General features: G+C 39.7%; 1 protein-coding gene across 13 annotated transcripts in view; it reads right to left on the bottom strand.

Annotated features, from left to right (window-relative positions):
• AGAP1 (ArfGAP with GTPase domain, ankyrin repeat and PH domain 1) overlaps positions 1–25925 on the bottom strand; it is a 362269-nt gene that overhangs the window by 215487 nt on the left and 120857 nt on the right. For all 13 annotated transcript variants that reach the window (XM_038182545.2, XM_072041207.1, XM_038182547.2 and 10 more), the window contains 3 exons: positions 22258–22343; positions 19486–19627; positions 15432–15566 (listed from right to left, as the gene is read on the bottom strand). In XM_038182545.2, coding sequence (XP_038038473.1) covers positions 15432–15566; positions 19486–19627; positions 22258–22343 — 363 coding nt within the window. The remainder of the gene's footprint in view (positions 1–15431; positions 15567–19485; positions 19628–22257; positions 22344–25925) is intronic.

The following is a 25925-nucleotide window of genomic DNA, read 5'->3' as shown; positions in this document are numbered from 1 at the left end:
TTTAAGAAATGTTAAAACACACGAATAAGGAAACAATTTAGAAAACAGCATGTTCAAATAAAACAATGTCAAATTAAGTCTTCATTAAATGCCCATAAATATTTGTGTTTTTTTTTTTTTGAACCACAGAACAACATAATGTACAACATGATTTTGGCACATAACAAAATTTCATATTTACCTTTTCCTTCATGAACAGCTTATTTCTTGTGGCGTGCTATTAAACTACAGCTTTAATAGATGAATGTTTGTACTCACCAAAGATTAATACACATCCAATAAACTCACTAACAGCACACAACCAAGGACATAAAATGACAGAAAGCTCTGGATTTCATTAGGAAGACTGAGGTATGTCTATCATTTATACAAGATGATATTTGATATCATCTATATCAAATAAATTCAACTTCACTTGTGCCTCATTTCAGAGAGTATTATTCCTTCACCTGTGAAAAGGTTTTCATTGCTACCAAAACCAAAGGCCTGTCATTAGAATAATCAGTGATTTTTGTGAAACTACCAAAATGATTTGAAATAGTTTCCTAAAAAGATCAAGTCTGTGAATCCAAAGGTGCAAGCACACCTCATGCTCACAGAGCTGTATGGTCCCAAAACGAGGGCTGCCTACAGAGCATGGAGGAGTGGAAAATGAAGTTTGCAGGTGCATCATTTCCATTCACAAAGTGTGAAGGAACACAGCGGTCAGAAAGCCAGCTTGTTCGTAAGCAAGACAAACCTGTTGCATTTGGGTATTATCTAGTTAACCAACAAATACTTAAGACTTCGCATTGGTATTCTGTCGAAACTTCTTTATGCTCTTCAAAATTCATTTTCAGCAAGTATCTAGTTGAAATAACCCACAGAGGTGGCTCTGTTGTAAAGAACTTGGTTCTCTGTTGTTTCCTTACGCTTTTAATCTCAAACTTTACACATGCAGAGAAATAGTAATGTGTATATTTAATCAAAACCAGCCTTTTGTCTCCTAAATTTGTTATTTTTATCCCTTTTTCCAACCATAGCTAGCTTTACCTGTCACTTTGTGATGCAAGGATGATGATATTATTCTGAATGGCATCTTGACGAATAAAACCATAGAACTGATGGAACATTCCAGTTCTGTAGTGGCTTGTCAAAATTTGTTGCAGGCTATTTCTGCCTTCCCCTGCCCTCCTGGCACTTCTGGTAGACACAATCTCCATTCATATGGCAGGCTGAATACCACAAAAATGATTATTCACAAGCAGGGGAGTGACCTATGCTTTAATTAGAAGTATCTGGGCATGTCAGACAGCCACAAAAACAAACAAAACCAAGAAAACCTATGCCAGCAACAAAATACAAACAACTTCAATTTTCTGTTTCAACCCAGTTTCTGGGATACGCCAAAGATTTCATGCTCCCATGGCATTCGTTGGTTCCAAAATTATGGAATCATCGGCAATAAGATCCTATATCCCCAAGACACTATTTCCACAGAAATTTGCACAAAGATAATTCCCCTCACTTTGAATATGGAATTTCTTCCTTGTGATGTGAATATTATACGCAGAAGAAAAAAATCAGGTATTATCTTTGATGCAGAGTATTTCCAGTTTGCTGTGTTAAAGATCAACAACTCACTGTTTTCAAGATGTTTCAAGAATTTAAAACAAAATGAGTTTGATAGCTTTTTGAACACTGGATATACACCACACATTGGTTAACCCCTTAAGAATTTTTCAGAATAAAAATCTGAAGTACTCTTATGACATTCAAACTTCTTTACTATAGTACTGATTCAACTACAGCCAAAGGAAGATCTCCCATGTAAAATGGAGTTGTAATATAATAATGTACACAAACAAGTGAATACAACTGCACCAGCATCCAAGAAGATGTGCACCAGCACTTGTGTCATGTCTTCTTGAGGCACAAGTTACGTACATCGTTCACCATCAGGATCCAGAAATAGCACAATATTCTTGTACTTTAAAGAAAAAAACTTCTCAAAACAAACCGAATAACATGACTCAAAATCCATCTCAGACACACTAATTCCTATTAGAAAAACAGTACCTTTTGCCTTAAATCTTTAAGGGTTAATCTTATTATCTTGTTGTTCCTAAGACTGTTGATGAACTCTCAAGTGAAATAATCCCTTATCAAAATGATCTCAGTAAGTCCAGAACTAGATATAAAGTCATATATTCTATAAAGTCATATATTCTATACTGAAGGCTAAATTCTTCACTTGTTTTTGTGGCATTTATGTACATGCAATTGTCAAAATCTGTACTCCAGAGCAGAAGCATCATAGAGCTTTTTACATAAATCTCACAAAACACATAAGCCCCCCCACCTTCACACTTTAATCATTTGCTAACAGTTACAATAAGGTTGTATTAAAAATTTAAACTGCCCTACTTAATGCAATTTACCTTCAAAGGTCCATTTCCAGAGAATGAATTTGAATGATATAAATGTCGAACACTTGATCAGATTTATTGCACTGAAGAATATTTCTCTTGATACAGATCTGACGAGTGAAGGCTAATGACTTCAGTTTTATTACTTTCTAAGCACTTAATGGGAAAATTTAGACATTTTCACAAGACTAAGCTTCAGCAAGAATGGTACATTTACAAAATGACAGCACAGGAGACAGCTACGCGATCTCTTTAGAGATGACCAGTTCAACAGCATTATTAATAGAGAGAGAAATGGGAAGGATTTATCCAGGCAATTCTGTGCACAACAGCTGGAGCTGTGCACCCCTCTGCTATCCAGAGAGGGGAATGATGTGCCTGAAACATTGACTACAGCCACGTCCCCGTACTGTACTGCAGCCAAAATGCACCATCCCCTAGGAGACACGTTTTGGGAAGTGACAGCTGAATTCATACTCAGATTGTAAAATTAGGAACCAAATGATACTCCTGTACGTACAAATTAGTTCCTACAGGCAGCTACAGAACAGTTATTTAAGCACGAGAAAAGTATTACAACAAGAGACCGAGTTACCAGCCTCCCAGCTCTCTGTTACAACCAGGTTTTCCATAACCATGGCAAGTACTTTCCAGATACTACGACCATGAAAAGTACTTACAAAATACTACAAAGCAAATAGTTTTACTTGTCCAAGAATATTTTTTTTAATTATTTTTTAAACTGAAAGACAGCTGGGAGTCCTCAGGTTTCAATTAACATCTAGATCCTTATCCAATCAATCACCAAGAGCTATAAATTTCCTATATTTCTCATTAGTTACACTATTGCACAGCTTAAATATAAATATACCTTTCCATAAGACTGTAAATTATGATGCCTAAGACACAAGCAATGGTACAAGCCATCAGAAGAGGCATAAATGATGAGAGCAAGTCAATTGTATATATGCTGAACTGAAGCTGATTTACTCCTCAATTATCATTATTTTTCTTATACATACAAAAGCATCACCAACAGAAGCCTCACTAGCATGCTACATCTCCTGGAGCTTGTATATATGACTTGAAACCAGTAATGACCTGTCTTTACTGATATTAACAAGTTTTATGCACAAAATCCAATTTTCTATGGAAAAAAATATTTCTTCAGCATCTGCCAATAACATTCCTTCATTAACTGCAGATGGGCAAGGGGGGTGGTAGTTGTTTTTTTTTAAGCTCTAAATTCAGAATAGTTTTTGTGATGCTGAAAACCATTTTCAGCCTTTTCAAAGGGCACGCACATAGCAGGGCAGCCCAGAAAGTACCGAACAAAGCAGCACCTCGGGAGCCCAGAAATCTTGGGGTCTGCTATACTGACACTGCAAAGAACATGTTGGCTTTTGTGGCTGTGTGTCAGCTTTACAATGATTTCTCCTTCCATCCTGAGCCCATGACAAAGTGACTAAGAGCTTTCCCTGGTGATTAGCAGGACCCTGCTCCACAAGGTGCACTGCCTCCCTCAACAGCCCACACCACACCAGCTGGCAGAAGCTCACATTTCAGCTCTGTTGTCTTCCTCAGGAGAGGCGCTACTGGAAAGGAAGGCTTCGGTCATGCACGTGTGTAGGGCACAACATAAATTTACCTTAGAGAGAAGCCTATAAATAACCAGGATGATGCAAGGACAATGCATGTGACACATGACTGAAGCATGCTCAGAAAACCTGCCTTCTCTTTATCTGTGTAAAAATTTCTTATCAAGTCAATTCAAGGCTTTAAAAGTTAGAGGAAACTTCCACTCAACAGCTATAAGCTAACATACACACAAATGAAAAAAAAATCCACACCAAAGAAAAGCAAGGACCTGCAAGCTAAGGGCCAAAGGAACACAGCATGGCTACAATGAACAGAGTCCGGCCGTGCTCCTTTGGGCACTCTCACACACTCTTGGAAAATTTTTACCACGCATCCTATGAGAAGTCTGAATGACAACCCAAGAAATAACTAAGGGAAAGACACAAAAAATCTTGATCCAAGTGAAAAACTTTCATTTACGAAACACACGTTTAATATTGCGACATCCCAAGAATCCAGGCGTCACTACAGAACAGAAAAACAAACTTGCAGGGGATGTGGGATGCCCAGGTGGCTACAGCTATCCTAGCACAATCCTGCATCCCAATGAAGTTTATATCCCCAAATTCCCTTGGCTTGGTGGTTCTGACCATCCACCCGCATCATCAGTGCAGGGCAGCAAATAACGCTGCTTGTTAAGCAGCTCATTCTGTAAGACTGCTCATCACACAGACTAATGCCATCTTTATTAAAAACAGAAATGAGTAGCTTACAGATACAACACTGCACATTTAATGCCAACAAAAGTTACATCACAAGAATTGTGCTGATGTTGAGGTTTAACTGTTAAGGGGGAATTCCACCTTTAATGCTCACAAGTTTCCTCCTGCAACATCAGGGACTTAGCACTGTAAGCAGCCTCATCAAATCAAAAGCTAATTTCCAAGTTAAATTTATAGGCAAGCAGTTTGAAGATTCTCTGCTTTACGCAGAATGGGGAAAAAAAACAGCTTTAACAATCCTGCAGCAGTGCTGGAGCTTCCTGGCATAGGAAGGAATTCAGACCCTGCGATGCCCACAATCATCCTGGCTCACTCCACATGCGCCACCTCCATCCCTTCTTTCAGGCTTCTGCATTCTGAATACACCCGTGCTAATCCCACAGAAGCAAACGGCCTCAATAGGATTTGCATATGCATACGGATTAGTTGAAAGGGAATGATTTGCAATGCATTTCGGAAATCGCTTTAGAAGAACAATCCATGCTAATAATAAACTTTGAAGTTTAAAACGTGTTTGTTACACAACAGAAAACATGACAAAAGGATGATGTTTATTACACAAGTTGGAAGTGTTTGATAGCTCAGACAAAACCATCCCTTTATCGTAAGAGGAAAAGAATGCCATTCACTTCTACACATTACAAAATACACTACAAATACACCCTGGAATAGAGAGAAATTATGGAAACTAAGAGTCATATTAATGTAATATCAGTAATTTGGCGGTGCTTTTTGCTTGTTTTACAACCCAGATCAAAGAGCTTCAGTATGCTGTAAGTAACAAATATGTCAAAGCAATAATAATAATTGGGAAACTCAACAGATGGCCAGGAATCCCAAGGCCTGATACACCCAAAGTGGAGCATACCAGGGCTGCTGCTCAAGGAAAAGCGGTGTGTTCTTCAGGAGACTCCCCAGGCTTGGCATTGCCTGCTGCCTTTATTCTGGAAGCAAGCACTTTCTGCCAGCAAAGCAGAAATTTTATTTCCAGGTGTCCTGTAAGGCTCTGGTGATGCTCTGAGCAGGCTGGTGTTATTCTCAAAGTCAGTTTTAGAGCAAGGGGCAGGGGGGAGGTATTTTTCCCTGCATCTGTCTTGAGCCAAGACACGTGGCATGGTAGGTCTCATCCCTTCATTCATCAGCACTTTGCCAGCAAAGTCACTTTGTGCTAACGAATCCAAAGCTAAATCCACAACAGACTTAAAACCGATGACCAAGGGACAGCATGCTGGCAATAATTAAAGAGATCAGATTTTAGAAGTTTCACGCTGCCCTCTGCATTTCAGAAGTTGTTGGGCAAGCTGTAAGGTATACATGTTGGAAGACAGCAGATGACAAATCTTAAGATTTGTCAATAAAAATCTAATTTAAAAATATTTTTTAAAATCAAGAAAACAGGTTAAGTGATGATATCCTAACATAGAGCATACCAGTATACAGTAAGAACAGCAGGAGCTACTAGCAGGGCAGGCTATACCCCCAACACACAGCAAATGAGTCGCAGTTTAGACAGGCCTCTTGACAACCTGCAAGGACACCTGTCTTACTTTTGTTGGTTTCCCTTTTTTCCCCTCTATTGGGAATAAGACTCTGCAGGATGCAAGACAATTGAGCAGCAGTTTTATTTTCCCCAGGTACTAAACACAACAGCAATACAAATGTCTAATGCAGACTGTATAACAGCAAAGCAGAAACAGATTAGACCTGAAAATATAAGCAAAAAACCTGGAAGTGTATTTCAGCATTACACTACAAGTGCAACGCACTCAGAGAGGCTTATAGCTACAATACCCTGCATTTCAAAAAAGCACTAATTGATTGCTATCAGATTAGAAGTGATACTTGATATTAAAAAGTGAGAGTAGGCACTGTCGTTTCTTCAGATACATTTGCAGAACTGCCACAACCTGCAGCTCTGCAGACAGAACCCCCACATGCCTTCAGATTAGCGCACACATCCACATCACACTTAACTAAAATTTCATCTATGGCTCAAGTACTGACATTACTGACACATACACATTTAAAAGCAATTTTTAAACGCTTGATAGAGAGCAAGTTAATACATCGGGATAATAACAGAAATCACAATTTATTCATCGCACCGACTGCATAAGCAAAGGAGGGACAACGCACAAAACCAAGATACCAAAGTCTCAAATACTCGACTGTAGAAAATGCAGAGAATTCATCAGGAACTGTCTAGCTTTCTCCCTCTTCTAGAGCTTGCATTCACATCAGTTTTTGGTGTTAATGGAAAACAACCTTCATCTGTTTGCAAGACACTTCATGAACCTGCTTAGGACATTTTTTAACTCCAAATGCACGTGAACCTATAAAACATGCTGCTTAAACCTCTCAAGCTCAGGTCCATTGCCAATAAAAAGCAACCGACCACCAAACAACCATCGTGCTTCCTTCCCCAGAATTTCTTTTCACATTTGCATCCAAGTACACAAACCTAATGGACCAATCCTGAATCTTCAATAATGGAAACCATATCCTTTCATATTTTAATGAAATATATCAACATCCTTTCCATTCAGTGAAGAAGTATCATGGATGAACTAGGACCTTCATTTATTCTACTCCTCAGAAAACACAGCAGCTATCACCTACTGCATAACCATCCCATCACCGTGCATTCTACGTTTCAAGTAACATGCCTACCGCATATACTTCAAATTAACTATTAAAGAAGACGCTGTAAAACTAACTATAAAATTAGGCATATGAGAAGTTCTTAAGGTACTATTTTCTACATATAGCCTAGTGAATGACACACCTACTGTAACTAACAACTGAACCTCTCTGGAACTTTATCAGCAGCACTCAGCTCCTCTGTACATGTCACTTCTTAAGTGACGTACCCAGAACTATACCTCCTGATCCCACTGTTCAATTCCAAGAAAAATGGATTCAGTTGTGTCATTGGAAGATCCTTCTTCTCTCTTCTCCACTCACTTCTGAATCCAAGGGTAGACTTGAGGAAACCTAACGGAGCACTAAGAGCTTCAAAGTCCCTGCAACTCTCATGAAACTATGCCACCAAGCAAAGGACGTGTGAAGGTCCCAACAGTGGCTGTAACATCAGGTAACTGCTAAGCAAGAGCGACACAATATGCATAGAAGTGACATTTACATGCCCAAGAAATCAGGAAAAAGAAAAGCTTGAACTCTAATTCATAAAAAAAACATGACTATCAGTCAATCAGGAATTATAAATCCATAGAAAAGGGGGGTTCCAGTATTTTCTTACCCAACTCACACCAATATTAGTCATTTTCTAGTCCAATCCAGTCTGCAGTGCTTTTTCAAGAATGAATACTTCTTCACTCTTTTGCTATTCACTGCAGGAAGCTGAGAATTTGTACAGCTCCTTTCAAGGCTTTCTACATGACACTGACTTCAGATATACTGAAAAATTTCCTCCTACCAAGTACCGTGGGACCCTCCCATAACAATGCCAAATCTGATTTATGATACCACCGTATCAGAACTGACAGAGAAGGTCCCACCTGTGGGCATGGGTCTAAGAGGTCATATGGAAATCAGTAAGTGTTGGCAGATATGTATACAGCCACAAAAGCAGCCACTACAAAACCACTGACCAAGTGAAATTCCTCTTTCCAGAACCACACAAACTACATCTTCGCAGTTACTGATGGTGCCTAAGAGTTATGGACAGTCTGGAGTAAGGGCAAAGTTCAATATTAAAATAACAGCAAGTTCAGAATAAAATATGCATGCAGAAATGGAGTTTGAAAAACAAGTTGTAGCAAACTTTTTCCTGTTGACTTTCTGTACAAAGTACTTTGACTCAGTTATACATAGCTGATTACAGTCTGTAAATACTGTTTATAAACTATATTATTACCTATTTAAAATTTGCTATATTTTCCAAAGCAATGCAAAATAGGAAAAGAAAGAACACAACATAGTGGTTTATCTGCAAATAAATTAGTACTGCCTCTATGTTCAGCTCCCATATGTTTCTGAAGACAAACTAACCAGAAGAGGCACATCCCTGAACAAGTGAAGGATCTTGGAAAGAGTTGCCCCACATTGAATTTGGTCCCTTGAACCCTGAAGACCTCCTTCCATGCAGGATTAAATTTTCTTTATTTATTGATTTTAATAAGCAAGCGTTGTATTTTCTCCCCATTCTTTTGAGGATTGGGTGTGTGAGAGAGCAGCGGGGAGGACTTTATCTGTCCAGCAGTGTGAAACCAGCACGCCTTGACAATTTTTGCAGAGATACCGCATCACCTGGTGTTTAGAGCAGGTGATGGTGCTGGCATCCCTATGGAAATCACCGCTCCTGGAAGGATGTGAGGAGCCCTCGGTTAAACCACTGCATGGTGAGGGACACTCAGCTCAGAAGGCACAAGTACTGAGCACAAATGTTTAGCCTAGTTCCGGATATAAGTCTCAAAAAGTCCACATCAACCAACAGCAGCTCACTCTTCCCATGTTTTATTTATACTCAAATCCAATATTCAAGTGCTAATTTTGATTTTATTTATATGCCAGTGAGTTCTTAAAACATATGAGGTCAGAGTTTTTATTGCTACAGGGAAAGCCACAGTACTAAGGACAAAAAATTGTCCCTTTTGTTGCTCCTTCTCAAGAAAATTCAGAAAATAAAAATAGCTGGACCTCAAAAAACACAGATCTGTTTCCCAGTATTCTTGCAGCATGAGGGAAAAAAATCTAAGTTTTACCAGGCTGATAGAGTCCATCTTTGACAAGTCTAACTAATGAGTAATCAGAGCCGCTTGTCACTTCTGATGCCGTGCCGCAGCCATAAGCACTCCGCAGAAAGGTCACAGCTGTATGCTGCTGAAATCAGAGTAATTACAGGAGCCAGAGGACCTGCTCTCGAGCTCCGCATGGCACTTCGGCTGCACACAGCTCCAGCCTCCGACTTCGGCACTGAAGAACCCTTAGGGCCATATCTAGTGCGAGAGTGAATACTGCCTCTCCCTAAAAATCTGTCAGCGTGATAGGAGTAAGACTTTATTTACTTCCCATTAGACTGATTAACATTTCTTAATGAAAATACATCTATAAAAACTGACTCGTTAATACTGATGACAAGTGACAGCCATTCCCTGCAATCCAGGCCTACAAGGATTAATTTGTCATCTTCTATCCTCTAATGGACAGTTTGTTCTTTAAGGTATCCCTTTTAGACACAGTTCAACAAAACACTGGAAATATTATTTGGTTTTGAACATAAAATATTCCCCCAAAAAGGATTTGGAAATAAATATAAATAATATAAATATCTGATAAACATTTATAAACATACACTGCCTAATACAAGATTAGCTCAATTTTGCAAGGAAAACCTGCAAAAAACCTGCGACAGCACAACACCCAAACTAAAGGTCCAAATTGTGAGGCAGCACTGACCTGTTCCATCCGCACTGACATAACATACCTAATTCCTGCCCCAATATCCAGAGATTTATTGCTATTTTGTGCATTAAAATTTTTGTGTTAGTCATCTATACAAGGTACAGCGTCCAAATTTGTGTTTGATACCTCAGGTATAGAGGATATATATATACCCTATATCCTACCGCATGGACAACACAACGGGCGATTTGAATTTTCACCTTCTCTCTTGTTTAGCGCACATGCCAAATACCAAAAAACAAATCCCATCCCAAACAAATTCATTTTTCATTAAGACATGACAGCAGCAATGGCATCCTCGGTATCTGAGACAGACACATTGCATCAAAAAACTTCCATCAAATCTTCCTTCACAGGATCTAATCCATCTGACAACACCTTAACAATGAGACTCTAAACACCAACATCACAAAATCCCTTCCCAGCAAGACTCATAAGTAACACAGACACAAAATTCTGTTTTTTCCCCACAAAATACATTGCTACAACCTATGCAAGTGGGTCAGACCTCAAGCCCTTAAAGAGTGGCTTCAGAACCATCCCCTCCAATTAAGAACCAGACTCAACACTGAGTTGAAATCAGATTTAAACCCTTTTCTCATAGCCAGCAATACAAGTTGCAGTGATGGTTAAAGTTTCTTTTATAAATATTTGAACATTTCTTTTTCCTTTGTGATTTGAGAGTTGCATAGCACACAGTTAAATGGGTCAAAAATTTGAACACAAACTAGGGAGAAACGTGCAATTATGAATACATCATGAACAAAAATAAAAGCAATCCTTATGCATTAATGGTACATCAAGCTAATTCAAGGCGGCTAAAATCATTAAAAAGGCATCCTGAGGCAGTACACAGTCATTACTATATTGCCCTGACAAGAAATATTAAAATAATCATTTCCAGTGTCATTGATAAAATTCATTTTGATAAGCAAGAAAACCCCTCTAATTCTTAACAATGAAATCTAAAGCTAGATCAAATACTAAATGGACTCATTTTCTCTTTAAAACTCAAACTCACCTGTCCAGCAATCCCCAGTCTCAAATATCAAGAGTAACCGATGTCTTATTAAGCTGGATTTTTTTTTTTTTTAAATTTAAGACTGAAATGCAGGGCCTGCTTGTACAGATCCAACTTCAAACAGCATCAGAGATTAGACCCAAGTGGGACAATGCCGAGGGTTACAAACACCCCTCTGAAGTGTTCAACAAAACCTTGCTTCACTTTAGCATACAAACTCTTACAGCAGATTGTCAAATTGTGTATCTATCTGAATACTTACCACACTTCAGAATTCACAAGCTGTATCACAGTATCAAAGCAGTTTAATTTGTAGATTATTAGGACATAGGACAATGAGCAAATCTTAGTCTTCTGAGATGTGCATACCATGAACAACCCCACCGATAATTTTTGATCACAAATCTAGTTTTCAACTTCATCCAACGTTAAAGAACAACCAAATAAAAATATATAAAAGTACATTAATTATGCATCAGCTTCCATGAAGGGTTTCTGCACACAAAAATAAAACTGCTCACATTACAAAAGCATGAACCTACTTCGCTGCAATCAGTGAGCTTATCAAATGTAAGGAAAGGAAAAATTGTAAACAATATATTGGGATTTATATAAGGAATGAAGTAATTTCATAATAATTATTCAAGTTGAAGTATTCTAACACTCAACAGGGGGAAAAAACAGGACCTGAGTTATAACTAACAGTTCAGTGCTTGCGCAGATAAAAATTAGAAATTTGATTTCTAATCTGAGTACAATGAAGGTGTGAGTAAAACACCCGTCACTGAAACTTCTAGTTTTTTCAGCAGAAAGGTAGGTCTACATCATATTAATGTATAAAAGGAAAAAAAAAAAAAACACTAAGTTTTTGGAAAGCTTGTAAAACTGCACCTTTTGGAACAAAACTACTAATTGCTATGTTTAAGGAAAGCCTATTGGGACTAGGACTCGTAGCAGGGTTTTGGACACTGGAAGTTTACAGTTAGAGATTTAACACCACCCCACTGGCAATTCAGACTTCCTGAAAAGCAGCTTTGGGTTTGGAACACCAACTATACATGTAAATCACAGCTGACGCAAATCATTACATGCAGCATTGGACTTGATGAAAACAGGAGTCATAGCATACAAAACAAGAGCACTGAAGTTAACGGGAATTAACCAAAACTGACCTCTCCTGCTACATCCTCTATAACATCCATGTTTAACAAAAAAGTCCTTGGCAATCAATGTTACTCTTGGACAACACAGTGAGGCACCCTTACAGAACTACCAAAGCAGACACCCTGGAGTATTTCAATACCAAGCAAAAGCTACCCTAGAACACCATGGCAAGCGGCTAAATCCTAAACCTGAATTCCAAGAATGAATATCCACCCGGTTCGGAGCAAAGTCTAGAAACAATTCCAATACACAGAAATACACAGAAATACAATACACAGAAATACACAGGCATAGTAGCTTTGTGTCTTGCATACTGTCATATTTGTGGGGAAAAAAAGTGGTCAACACACCACTTTCTCCTCAGCAAAAGAAAACAGCAAGAACCTGTCCTACATTATTTTTAATGTAACAGTTGGTCTGTACCCCTTTCATGTTTGCTGAAAAAATGCAGTAATTTTATAAAGGCTGCGAGCACTGACTCAGGGTTCCCTCAAATAATAAGAAATGCTCAACAGTGTTGTCTTACTGGGTGAAGAGCTATCCATCCTTCCCTCATCTCTTCTCCTTCTCCATCGCTAATATCTACATCAAGAAGTGCGGTGGCTTTAAAAAGAAAAGTTAACTATGGGTATGGGGTCAAAGTCGAGAAACCAGGCAGGTGTCTGGCTACCCTGCTAAAGAGGCGGCCTGACAAATTTAGGATAAGGGGAGGAAGAGCTGCTCCAGTTGAACACCAGCTTCAGAGAGAATAAGATGATAAGCCCCAGCAAGGCACCAGGCTGGCTGCACGCAGTCAGAACCGCAAGGAACTGAAAAATTTTCTAACTGCTTGCTAGCACAGTCAACTCACAGATCACTGTGGGCAGTTTCACAGAATTACATCAGGTGCGTGCTGTTCTGTACATTTTATATTTAATGCCTACCAACATACAAAGAAGTTGAAATAAAATCAGTGTGTGTGTGTAAATCTAGCGTATATATCATGATGCTAGCTTGTATTTCATACTGAATAAAAATGCAAAGTTATTCTAAGTCATAGGCTCTCATGGTGTGAATGGTCATTAAAGCAAAGGTGACAGAGCCACGGGTCACCCCCAGCTGTAGTTGTTGCCCCATTGACAGCCCTCCCTATGACACAGTCTATATCCCAGGAAGTCAGACAGCTGATGTACAGGACAAGGATCTCACATTCTGGCAGGTTTCCTTTTTCTAAAGGAAAGACAACTTGAAAACTTTCCCCAAATTTCCACCTTTCTATCCCTTGCCTTCCAAAAGGTCTGCAGTTTTGTAGATTATACGATCGCTCTAAAAAAATTAAACCTACATTCAACCTGAACAACCCAGAGTTGCATACACCAAGAGTCATTTAATCAATTCCTCCCAATTAACAACTTGTACTGCCATTCACACCCTCTCATTTAATGGGGTTAAGAAGCTCCTTTGCTTCTTGCCGAAAAAAACAGCAAAAATTATCAGGAATTGGATTTGGTCCCAGACGTGTCTGGCAACTGTAACACATTTGTACAGAAGCATTCCTAATTCCATTAGTTGGTAAACATTAAGTAGTTGGTTGACCACCATGTAAGTAAAACACAATTTGAAATTTCTCGAACACATTTGTCAATTCTTTCTACTTACTCCTGAAATTTAGTAGACATAAATAAGCTTCCTGGAAGCTTATGAGTTTATCACACTATCTTTTTGCGAAGAGATTTCTCTCTCAAAAGCTCCTTGAAGGGAGAAAAAATAGACTGTACACCAACACTTAGAATATATAATTATAAATCTAACTATAGCTTGCACTCAAAAATAAACGTGCTAACAAAAACCCTAAATGGTTGTTTGAAACTCATTCAATACAGAAAATGCAGGCAGTGAAAACAGTAATTTCTGCAACTAGTTCAATAGAAAACATTGAGAAAATTACAAAGATAAAGCTTTAAACAGTTTTCTGAGATACTTCCAACAGGCTGGTTGAACATACCCTCCTTTGGAATCAAGCACAGCGCAGCATATGTCAGTGTTTTCCATCTGAAAATTAGAATGCTTGGCTTTTTTTTTTTTTTTTTAAAAAAGCCACCTTTGCAGATACACAGATCTTTGCACTGATGTGACACCATCTCACAACCACTAACAGTGCAGGTCTTTGCAATAAAAAGCAGACAACAACAAAACAAAACTCCACAGAAGTAAAGACTTTTGAACAGTAGTTCAGTGTAATTAAGGTTTCTAAATGCAGAACTGTCACATTCAGATACTACACACCCATCACTAGAACAGAAGGCAACAAAATCCCAAGACACGTGGCTGAATTTCCACTAGAGGGTGCACAAAGTCCATTTCATGTACCAAGGATTAAGTTCAGTGCAGCTTCTCCAGCCACAAGTTCTTCCAAGAGGTTAACACTCCAAAATAGTTACAAATAGTCAAAACAAGGCTTCTGTTATTTCTTTTTAAGATGGTACACAATGATCACTAATACCTCCTACAAGGCAAACTAGAACATTGCTGTTACTCATGTTTTAAATCATCCATCAGCAGCCAACTTTACTTCTAAACACCTACAAAACTGCCAGCTTTAAACACTCCATGAATGCCACAAGTGACTTCTCATGACTATTCCATTCCTACCAATTGTCTCAGTTTATTCCTGATTTCTCAAATGCGGAAGACAATTTTAAACTACTTGGCAAAAACACTCTCTCAGCATCTCCACAATCACTAAATCAAAACAAACTTTATTAATGTAAAGCAAGCACAAAGGAAAATAGAAAAATAAAGACTAAAAGTAGCTTAAGATGCCAAAAACTAAAGGTGGTGGGTAGCAGGCAGCACAACAGTGTGCACGTGCCATGTTAAGCATAATAAGGCCTCTAATTATCTTAAGGTATTATAAAAAATGAATAAATCCCTTGAAACAAGTATTTTCTTTACCTAATCATTAACAAACACTTGCAAAATGGGAACACACCAGACCTGTCAGACATCAGTGGCTATTTAAAAAACAAGTACAGTACTATGTGATATGCTGGACAAAGAAAAAGTAATCTTTACCATCTTGAAAGACTCTCTCCACGTTGAGGCCGTACGTAGCACAGGTTTCATAGTAAGTGCATCTCTTGAGATCGTTTGATAACTTCCTTGCTCTGGCATCATCTATGACACGTGGGTTACTGGAACTTATAGCATCTACAGCAACAGGGGTAAAATATATATACATACAGATTTAAACAATTTGAAAACATCATCTTAGAATTACCAATACCCAAACAATGAATTTAAATACAAACCATGTGACTTCTACAATTTTTAGAAAAAAAAGAGGATATAACTCCAAATTTTATACTTAAAAAAAAAATCTACTTAAAATATTTAAAATCAACCACATACTGATTCATTCTGAAAAGCTAGGAAAAAAAAAAAAGTGGTTTTAAGTTCCCGTAAAATATATTTGGATCACCAGCTCAAATAAAATCCATAATCTTACAAAAAGAGAACATTAGCTCTGAAGTAAAGCATAGGTAGAAAAAACAAGTGGCTGATCATTATAAACATGTCAAATGATTTTTAAGCCTCCTATAAATATCAGCAGTGGCTCACAGGTAACATTCACCTGTAGCATGAAGCATGAAACATGTTTTTAAGAACAGAACACTTGCAGTAACGAAACAATGAAATGCAGTGAATAAATAGTACCATGCATTACTGTGACACCCAGAAAGAGATTTGCACAAGATACCATTTTCTAAAGAACAAAAACACAACAAAAAACACTAAGACAGCTGGAGAAATAAAATTCAAGATTGCTGATAAGAAATAACACCACTGTATGGAATTGCTGATAAAGCTTTGCTAAAAATCTGAAATCCCATTCTTGTCTGAGCTCCTCAGCATAACTCAGTGTAACTATGCTTTTTTTTTTTTGGGTCGATTCCTTCCCAGTGAGCAAGGTTATTTCTCTCTGCACTTTACTTAGCCATTGCGAGCCAGCAGCCAGCAAGGCTGAGCTGGGAGCACAGGACTCCTCTTACCTACAGCCACCCCTGCACATGTCCACCACACACACCTCTGCCTAAGCAGCCACTACCCAGGTTAACATAAAACTGGGGTTGTCCATATATTCACATTCTGCTGCTGACCTGACTTTCAAGTCACAACCAAGACTGGATCCAGTAAACTCTTCCTAAATGGCTTTGAATGAGTCTCAAACCTTGATTTAAACATATTGATGAAACAGTGTGCACATACTGCAAAGCTAGTAATAAAACAGTAATTCATTTTTCAGAGCTAAATGACAATACTTTCAACCTCTCTGCAAGAGCTATGTTTTAGATGTGCTTTGCAACCGCAGTTTCTAGTTTGTTTATCCATAGGAGCTGAAAAAAAAAATATACCAGAAAAAATAAAACATGCTAAGGAGAAATCTCTTTACTACTACCCTCCATCATAGCCAAGAACTCTATAAGGGTTATACTTGACTATTTACAAAGTGATAGCACTATGATCAAATCTTCAAAAGCAACTTTTTTTTCCCTCTCAGGAATATCATAGTAGTTAATTAGCACTGGCAAAAAAAAAGCTGCAAGGAGCAACAGAAGTACAGCCCAATCTACAAAGCTCTGCAGCTACCACCTGGCCACCACAACAGGCACTGATTTCAGCATTTAGAATGTTTTTCTACAATCTGGTGTTTTCCACAGTGGCAACCATTTTCAGGACAAAACAGCCTCAGTTCATCGTGAAGTCAGTGACTGCTGCAATGCTATAGCTGAGGCTCAGATCTGAGCATGATAAGACCACTGGTGTTACTGCTCCATGCACAGGATCTGATTTATTAATAAAAGCAGAGCAGTTGATCTAGAAAGCTAACCACAGACTTCTCTTGTTTTTAAGCAGCAGAGGGCGCTGACAACATGTAACCGGAATTGAACTGATAAATACCGCCATGGCTTCAAGAAGTTCAACTTATAAAAAGCAAAGGCAGCGCTGCAGGTAGGAACGCGCCTGCAGGGCAGAGCACCTCTACTCCCCCTCACTTCCCAGGGGAGATGGCAGCACGCACACCTCTGTAAGCACGGAGCAGGTGCTGATGTCTGAGAAAAGCTTTAATTTCTCAGATTGTTTCAAGAATACTGCTGTATCTATCAAGCTGGGTGTCAAACAGGTAAATTTTGTAATAAAACGGCACAGTTTGACAGCCGCTGTAGCCAAAAGGCGCTTTTTTTTTTCCTGCTGATGCTTATTCCAAAAACTAGTAATATTTCTGTCCTTAGTCACATATTAACAATTCCCTTTGCATCAATGTTGCAACAGAAAATGAGCTTTACAAAACAAATTCCTTTCTGGTACTAACTGGAAGGAGATGAGAGCACAGTCCAGTGACAAAAATGCATAAAACCGCCTCAGTGAAGCGTTTCCCCCTCCCATTTTTCTGGGGTTTCAAGTGGACTGTGTGGCCCTGCAGAGCAGTTCGTTTCTGCTTTTGGCTCTAATTTCTGCTATCCTAAGACTTTTGTTGTACCTACTTCCCTTTTCATGTTTCTATCATCTGTTTCCGCCCTGAAGCCCCATCCCTGTTCTTCCTCCTGTGCTCCCCACACTTCCCCCTGCTTCCTGTGGCACAGGGCCGGTGTCGCAGCTCTGCGGGCTGGAGGCAAATCCCTCTGACCACAGGACTGACAACAACCACAAGCAAAGAGAGCAATCAAAAGCAGCAGCAGCACTAAAATCTGTGGCACACACGGAGATGCCCACAGCCAATTCATAGAAAGGCTTGGGTTGGAAGGGCCCTTAAAGCCCATCTCGTTCCACACACCAGGTCTGGTTGGCCAACGCCTCATCTAACCTGGCCTTGAGCACCTCCAGGGATGGGGCACCCACAGCTTCTTTGGGCAGCCTGGGACATGGCCTCACCGCCCAAAGCCACAAGAGTAGCTCGTGACACTTGTGCTTTCCCTCTAATTTCACACAGGAACTCAGCAATATGCAGCAACCAGCACTTCAATGTAAAGGAACACAAACGTGTCTTAAACCATACTTCCAAAACAGCAGGTCTCTAAAGTAAAGCATCTCTGCAGCAAGTCCTATTTGTTAGGAGTTATTCCAGGACACCTACATGACTAGGCACAGGGAAGCCTCAACTCTTCTGCCTCTGTTCCAGCCCAAACACACAGCAAAACAACCGCAGTGCAGAACACTACTGCACCATAAAGCTGATACTGCGGTCAAGCAAGGCAGAGAACCAACCAGAGAATCAACCAGACAGCTCAGACGCAAAAGAAACAAATGGTACCAGGAACTTTCCCTAGCTAGACACAAAATAAACTGAAATATTACCAGGAGCTTTCCAAAACTAGATTTCTTCTTCTAATAGTTTAAGCCAGCTGCTGCTTCAGAGTGTGTTTTGGAAAAAAAAGCAATTTGGGGTGTTTTGTCTCAGGTGACAAAAGGCTGCATTCCCATTTTGTGGAAGGTTTTCAATCTCTGATCTATCTGCCTCCTAGGAATGCTACAGCACTGACCACTTTCAGACTGCTAATGTTGTGCAAACTGGTTGATCTTCACAATTTACACAATTGATTCACCTGTCCAAATTCAGTGTTAGCATCTGTCTGATGGCCAAGAAAGTGAGCATGACAGGCAAACACTGAATATATATTTACTTTTAAATCTAATGAGAGAGAAACAGTTATTTACTAGCTTCTGGAAGACACTAGAGTGCCTTGGAAATCTAATTCTCAGATGGCCATGGAAGAAGCCAGATCAAATTATGCATATTTTAAATGGCTTTTGTGCACTGTCACATATTTCATAATTTTTGGCTGAGTACCACAGTACAACCATTTTAAATCATGACAGAAACCCATTCTAAATCACCATTGCTAATGCCCTACACGGTTTCAGCATCCCTAGAGCTCTGCGTGGACATTTGTCTCCCATTTTAAACCAGTCCTTGCAATGCCAAGACCCTGTGCCAAGCCAGCTGAGGAAACCTAGGAAATCACCTTGCTGATAGGGAAGGGCAGGACATGGCATTGCCAGCTTGGAACAGTCTGTACGGCCACAAAAGAACACTCTGAGGAAATGTTGTGGTTAATATTGCACTTACCCTGAGTTCCCACTAGTACCATTGGAATTTCACTAGTGTTGCGATAGTTAGCCATACGGCTGTAGTAGTGGTAAACGGTCTGGAAGCTGACTTCATCTTCCAAACTGAAGACAAATATAACAGCATCCACCCACATGGCAAACTGTGGAATAAAAATGGAAAAGGCAGACTGAGCGCAAAGCAATAAAGAAGAAAAAAGAAAAATACTCTTATCTGACATACAGGGAAATAGGTAACATACATCAGAGAAGGTTTGTTAGTGACAATAACCAGGTCTTAAAAAAAAGTGGTGTATTATTTATAAAATGATGAATCAACATTTATCACTGTGCAATGTAGTATCTGGAATAAGCAAAGGTTTTTCCCTCACACTCAAAACTGTCTCTCTCCTTCACTGGTATATGATATTGTAAGCCCAACTACTATCAGTGCACACTGATTTTGATTCATAGAAAAAGGATGCCACAGCCTCAGATCTCTGTATTTGTGATTTATAAATGAAAAATACCTACCCCTAGTATTCGGATGCCTCATTTAGTGCATTATTTTCCCCACCCTGTGCTTTATGTGCTTGCATGCTGGTGTTTCTGTCAATGCCAGGACAAATATGGCTGTGGTTTTCCAAGCATTGAAAATAATTCTCACATCTCACTCAACGTCCAAAAACGTTAATTTCAAATTGTCTGTGAGTTTATAATTAGAACACTGGTTGGACAAACAGTACTGAATGTCTCATTCAGCTTCCAGTGTGAAAGCAAACTCTTCTCTCTTGGCATCAGTAATCCACTAAAAGACATGAGTGCGCACAGGCCAAGGCAGGGTGCTGTTCTAGTGACCATGCAAGTGAAGACGAGAGCTTACAAGTGAAACAACACGGTTTAAGCACATTTAACCTAACAGTTAATGTATACAGCACACCAAAAAAAAAAAAGTTAAGCTTACCTCACTGCCTTTATTTTTCCCTAAGTGATTCCATTCCTAACCAAATTTAGACCGATGGAAACAAGTTTCAGCCACCAGTACTCATGCTTGTTATTGTATTACTATTACAACATGCCAGGTAGGTTAGGGACATGAACATACAGAGCTGCAAGCAGGTTGGTTTGAGAAACATTTTGGTACATTTTGCAGTTTTACATAACTAGCCTAGGTTTGTAAGCACTTACTTCAGTCCTACCAGCTCCTGCAGTTTTGTTTCTGCTCTGCTGACAGTAGTTCAGCTCTTTCTCATGGAGGTCGAGGTTCTACCCCAATTATCCACAAAAATATAGCATACTTTTGCAAAAAGCAGAGCCACAAGGCTGACATAACCAGACCTTTCTATATTATAAATGAATATTGAGGTGAACATTTTTCTTTAGATTTTTGTTATAAATATTCATTAACCCAGAAATAAACTTTTTATTGCGGGAATTAATAAGCAGATTAAAGATATTTACTATACATGCAACTTGAAATTATGCCTACAACACAACAAAGAGAATTTACAAGTGAAATGTGTCTTCTGAGAAGCAAAACAGCACTAACACCTTAGGCCTTTCATTCTTTCTCTGAAGAACAATCTCAGCCACAGCAGTAATTAAACACCCCCGATTTACCTAGCATGGATCAAAAGCAAAACAGTGCCTGATCATTAGTTTGCAGTTAGTTCAAATGAGCTCTGCAAAACCAATTCTTCAGGTACACAAATATTTAGATGGCTGTGTGTACCTTTATAATTGCAGTATTACCATTTTATTTTTTTTTATATGAGTGAATGCTGTCTAAGCTGTGAGGCCTGAGAATCGTTGTGTACTTCAGCCAAGTCATTCACAGACCAAAACAGAGAACTTCATTTAGGCTCATGCTTCACATGGCTGCAGATGTGTGAACCAGACTTCCTTCCAGGATATCCCTTTTGGTCTCCGTTTCCCCTACCTCCTTTATCTTCTCCTTTGCCCAGCCACCTTCCCCCATGCTCTCATCCTCCTGCAGCTAACGAGCAACAGTGGAGCACTGAAACCCAAGCTGCCGCCGCTGGCATCGCTCCCACTCAGCTGTTTGGCAACAGCACAGCTCCTGCTGCTAATCCGCTACCGAACAGGCCAGTGCCTGAGAAACCTCGCTAGTGCCCACCTAAGAACAGGTAGAGGGAAAACCAAGAGGGTGCCTGGAGACAAGGACACTGCCCTGCAGCCAGGCTGGCACAACCTTCACAGGTTTAAGCAATAAGCAAATGTTTCACCTCACTTAAATAGCTTAGGAGTGTTAGGTACACAAACCCAATATTCTTCTGATGAGACTCCTATAGGATTAGGAGGTGGCAGTACACAGAAACCACATGGCAAACCCTAGAACCTCAACAGTGAGCTGCAAGTTGGAAGGTTGAGGCTTACAATGGCACAGGGAGGAAGGCATGGAAGCAATAAGGAACACAGATTCATACACAAGTATGACTGTCACTGTGCACACATCTACCTGATCTGTATTTTTAGAATTTAGAGCTTCTAGCTCAAAAGAAATCATAAGAATATAACATGCAATTTTGTGGTCACTGGAATCATAATGATTAGGCATTCAATGGAAGGTAGCCTATACCTTTAAATACAATTTCATATTATACTCAACATACACAATATTTTCTTCTTTACCTGAGAGCATTTTACCAGCTGAAAGATAAGCACACACAGGAAATAACAATGCATAGCAAGTTCTCATAAAGGTTGAGGTACATTTACGAAAAATAAGTGGAAACTGATTTTAGCCCGATAAAGCTCAAAATGCAATGCTCACCTGTGCCTCTGGAGGGCCCCCTTCATCTCTAATCAGCAGCAGATAGCTTTGTCCATCAACTACTATCTCTTTCTTGAATCTCCCACCTGTTACACAGAGTAAGTCGTTACAGAAGCGGAAAAGTAAAACAAAACACAAAATAGAAAAAGGCTTCACTTGTGGAAAGAGTGCATCTAAGATCTTCCACAAATACATGAACTGCTGGGAATATAAATTCAATTCCTATGCGCTAACAGAAATCATTGAAGAAAGTTAAGTTGCGCATTTTAAGAATAAGGCTAGTGGGGAAAAAAAGCCAAAACATTGCAAACGCTAATTCTCATGGTAGATGTACTTTGTTTTGATATATGCAGGTAGAAGATAGTTGTCTGTTTTATGTAATGATGCGAAATGCATCTCTATGAAGAGCAACTACGTCACAGTTAGACACAAAAAGATGTATAATTCATGTATTAGAACCACAATACTTTGCTGTAGGTCTTAGATTTTCCTCAAGAGAAGCCCAGTTCTTACAGCACACACGTAATGTTATGAAAATGGTACTTCTATAGTCACAAATCACAGTTAGGGGAAAATACCAGACACATGTTAGACAAAAAACTACAATGGTGGTACCTGTGTAGAGATGTGCTAAACTAACAGAGAATGATGTGCCCTAACTGGCAGGATGAATTAAAGATCAATTTTGGAGATCTAGGTAAGAGCAGAGCCACCCCCATTTTGTTCCTGGGCCTGTTACTGAAATGCAGAACACCGAGTGCTTGAGAAGACAAACTGGCACTGAGCAGGCAGCTGCACTGCTGCCTTCCCTCTGCACTGTCCTAATGGGGCCTTCAAGCATGACCCAAGGGCAAAACTGGGATTACTTTCCTTTGGGGTTAAGCATGTTTCAGGCATCCTGCTGCTTCTCCTGACAGACTTTGGGCAATGACAAATCACGTTTAGGGGTTTTGGTGTGACTGAGCCTAAACCAGGATTAGCACAGCGTGGCCTGCTTCTGTATCTCGTTTGCATTCAGATCCCCCTCCGGGAACCAAGAAGGCTCTCATCTCACCAACCATGCCACAAAGGTCCTAAAGCCTCCACACTGAACACTGCCCAGCCATCGCACATCTCCACTTACAACTAAGACAAAACATATCTGCTAACATAAAAATTATTTCCTCACCCCCATTTTTTTTTTTTAATCTGGTCTATTTTCAGATTTGAACCCAATTTCCCAACTATGCTTGCTTTAAAACCTGCAATACTGTCACAATAAATGCATTTACACACTTGCTGGGTGACTGAACAGCTCTTACTTTTTCTACAAATTGGTTCTTCAAGCAACCACGTCAGCACATAGAGCCTAACCCTGATCTTCCAAGCAGTCACACAGAAATGACTAGCCTTAGAGGAAGGCACAGGCTTAGACCCACCTTTCCCCCAGCCCATCAGAGTAAGCTTCAAGTCAAGATCACTCAACAGTTCAGCTATGTGCAGTATGTAAGCATGTTTAAACACATTTCAAGTTTAATAAAAGACACAAGAATGGTACTGTTTTATTTTCCTACATTCTCATTTTTTAAATCTACCCCATAAAGAACAGCTCAGCAGTACCAAGCATGCAACAATTAATAATGTCACATTTCTGACTGTTTAATTGCACATTATGACGAGAGCACATATGGACAGGCTTTCATTATCTTTGTTAAAAAAATAATTCAATTTTGCCTTCCAAGATCAAGCAGCCGATAAACATATACCATTAGTGAACTTGAAAAGAATAATCAAAACCAAATATAAGACTTGGAAAAGAAACTAGCCTCAGCTCTCAGGATCTCAGTTTCAATTAACCACATCATTATTGCTCTGTTATCAATTAATGGTATATGCTTCATAAAGAAAAGTTAAATAAAATGAATTATTTAATACACAGCCCTCCAGAGGGACGCTTTAAAGCTTTAAGTAACAATGGGAATGCAGCAGATGTGAGCATAGAGTGAAAGTTCTGTATAATTACCATTTCCTGTTTCCTTTAATACTGAAAGTTTACCCAGCTAATTACAAAATACCATGAACACATTTAAGAATGACCTCATTATTCCCCTCGTCAATAGGATGCCTTTCAAATCTCACTGCATCTTCAAACACAGTCCTCAGAGGCATAAAGAAGTTACAGACAAGGTGAAATAGAAGGCTTAAGTAGAAAATTGAAAAAAAAATCCATAGACTTAGCATTAAAATGCATGTGGATCACACATGAGCAATGATATGAAATTTGCTCGTGAGAGTCACTTCAGGGTCACTGAATTTTTATTCATTTATTTTAAGGGAGCAGCTTTGAGAAATGTACCATATTTACCAAACATACCTGTTCCTTGCCTTCTCCAAAAACACTGTGCTTGGAGCTCAGTGTGATAATTTATTTTTATTTCCAGCATGAAGTTCAAATCTTAACACACTGTACCATTTCAACAAGGTCTGTCTTGCTGGAAGAGCAGTACTGCAGTCAAGCAGCATACAGTAAACTTGAGTAGATTTAAGTGGCTTATTTCTCTGCCCTTAAACGCTGACTACACTCATTGTCTGGAATATGCATCAGTCTCATCTGTTCCTTGTATACCCCCATGAACTCATTCGAGTACATTTGTTTAGATTTAGATATTTCATGATAGACAGTTTAAATCTGAAAATCCCCCAAACCCAAGTGTTTAAAGCCATGCCCTAGAATGAAGAAGTTCAGCTGGAAGGGACCTATGGAGACCGTCAGGCCCAGCTGGCTGACTGCCCCAGGGCTAAGCAAAAGCACATCACTGAGGGCAGTGCCCAAATGCCTCCTGAACACTGACAGCCCCAGGGCAGCACCCACCTTGTTAGGAAGCCTGTGCCAATGCTTGATCACCCTTATGGTAAAGAATTTTTTCCTCATGCTCAGTCCGGGCCTCCCCTGGATCCCGGGTCGAAGGGAGCAGAGGCCAGCATCTCCCTCTGTGCCTCCCTTCAGGGAGCTGCGGGGAGCAGCGAGGTCGCCTCTTGGCCTTCTCTTTTCCAGGCCAGATGAACCCAGCATCCTCAACCTCTCCTCACAGAACATGCCCTCCCAGCCTTTCTGCCAGCTTTGTTGCCTTCCTCTGTGTGCTTCCAACATCCTCTTTTGATTGTGGAGCCCAGACCTGCACACAATACCCAACGTGAGGCCACACCAACACTAAACACAGCACACAGCAGTGCAAGGGCAGCTGTTTCGGTATGCTTCTGCATGGACAGCACTGCACTAGTGATTTCTGTAAAAGGCATCTCTGGAATTTGTAAAGCATCACAGGGCCACAGGGCACAACGAATCTGACAGATCAGCCAGTCGGAATACCGAACTACCACTGCCTTTGGAGGAAGTCAAGAGGTCTCCCATGGCTACAAAATACCACTCTATTTTCATAATATCCTTCTCTACGATGGAGTCACAGGACACCATCTAAGCTGAAGACACTGAAAACAAAGAAATGACCTTCAAAATTAAAAAAGAAAGTCTCAGAAACACATCAAGTAGTCCCAAAGGAGGCAACTAGCTTTGTTCTAGTCACATCACGATTATGACACATGCAGCTTTTTAATGAGGAAATTTCGCAGCTCCCATATGTACCTGCCAAAAGAGGTCACAGAAATAACAAGACTGGCAGCGTGGACCA

The sequence above is a fragment of the Anas platyrhynchos genome, chromosome 7 (assembly GCF_047663525.1).
Source record: "Anas platyrhynchos isolate ZD024472 breed Pekin duck chromosome 7, IASCAAS_PekinDuck_T2T, whole genome shotgun sequence".
Classification (NCBI taxonomy): domain Eukaryota; kingdom Metazoa; phylum Chordata; class Aves; order Anseriformes; family Anatidae; genus Anas; species Anas platyrhynchos.
This window is presented reverse-complemented; position numbering and strand designations above follow the sequence as displayed.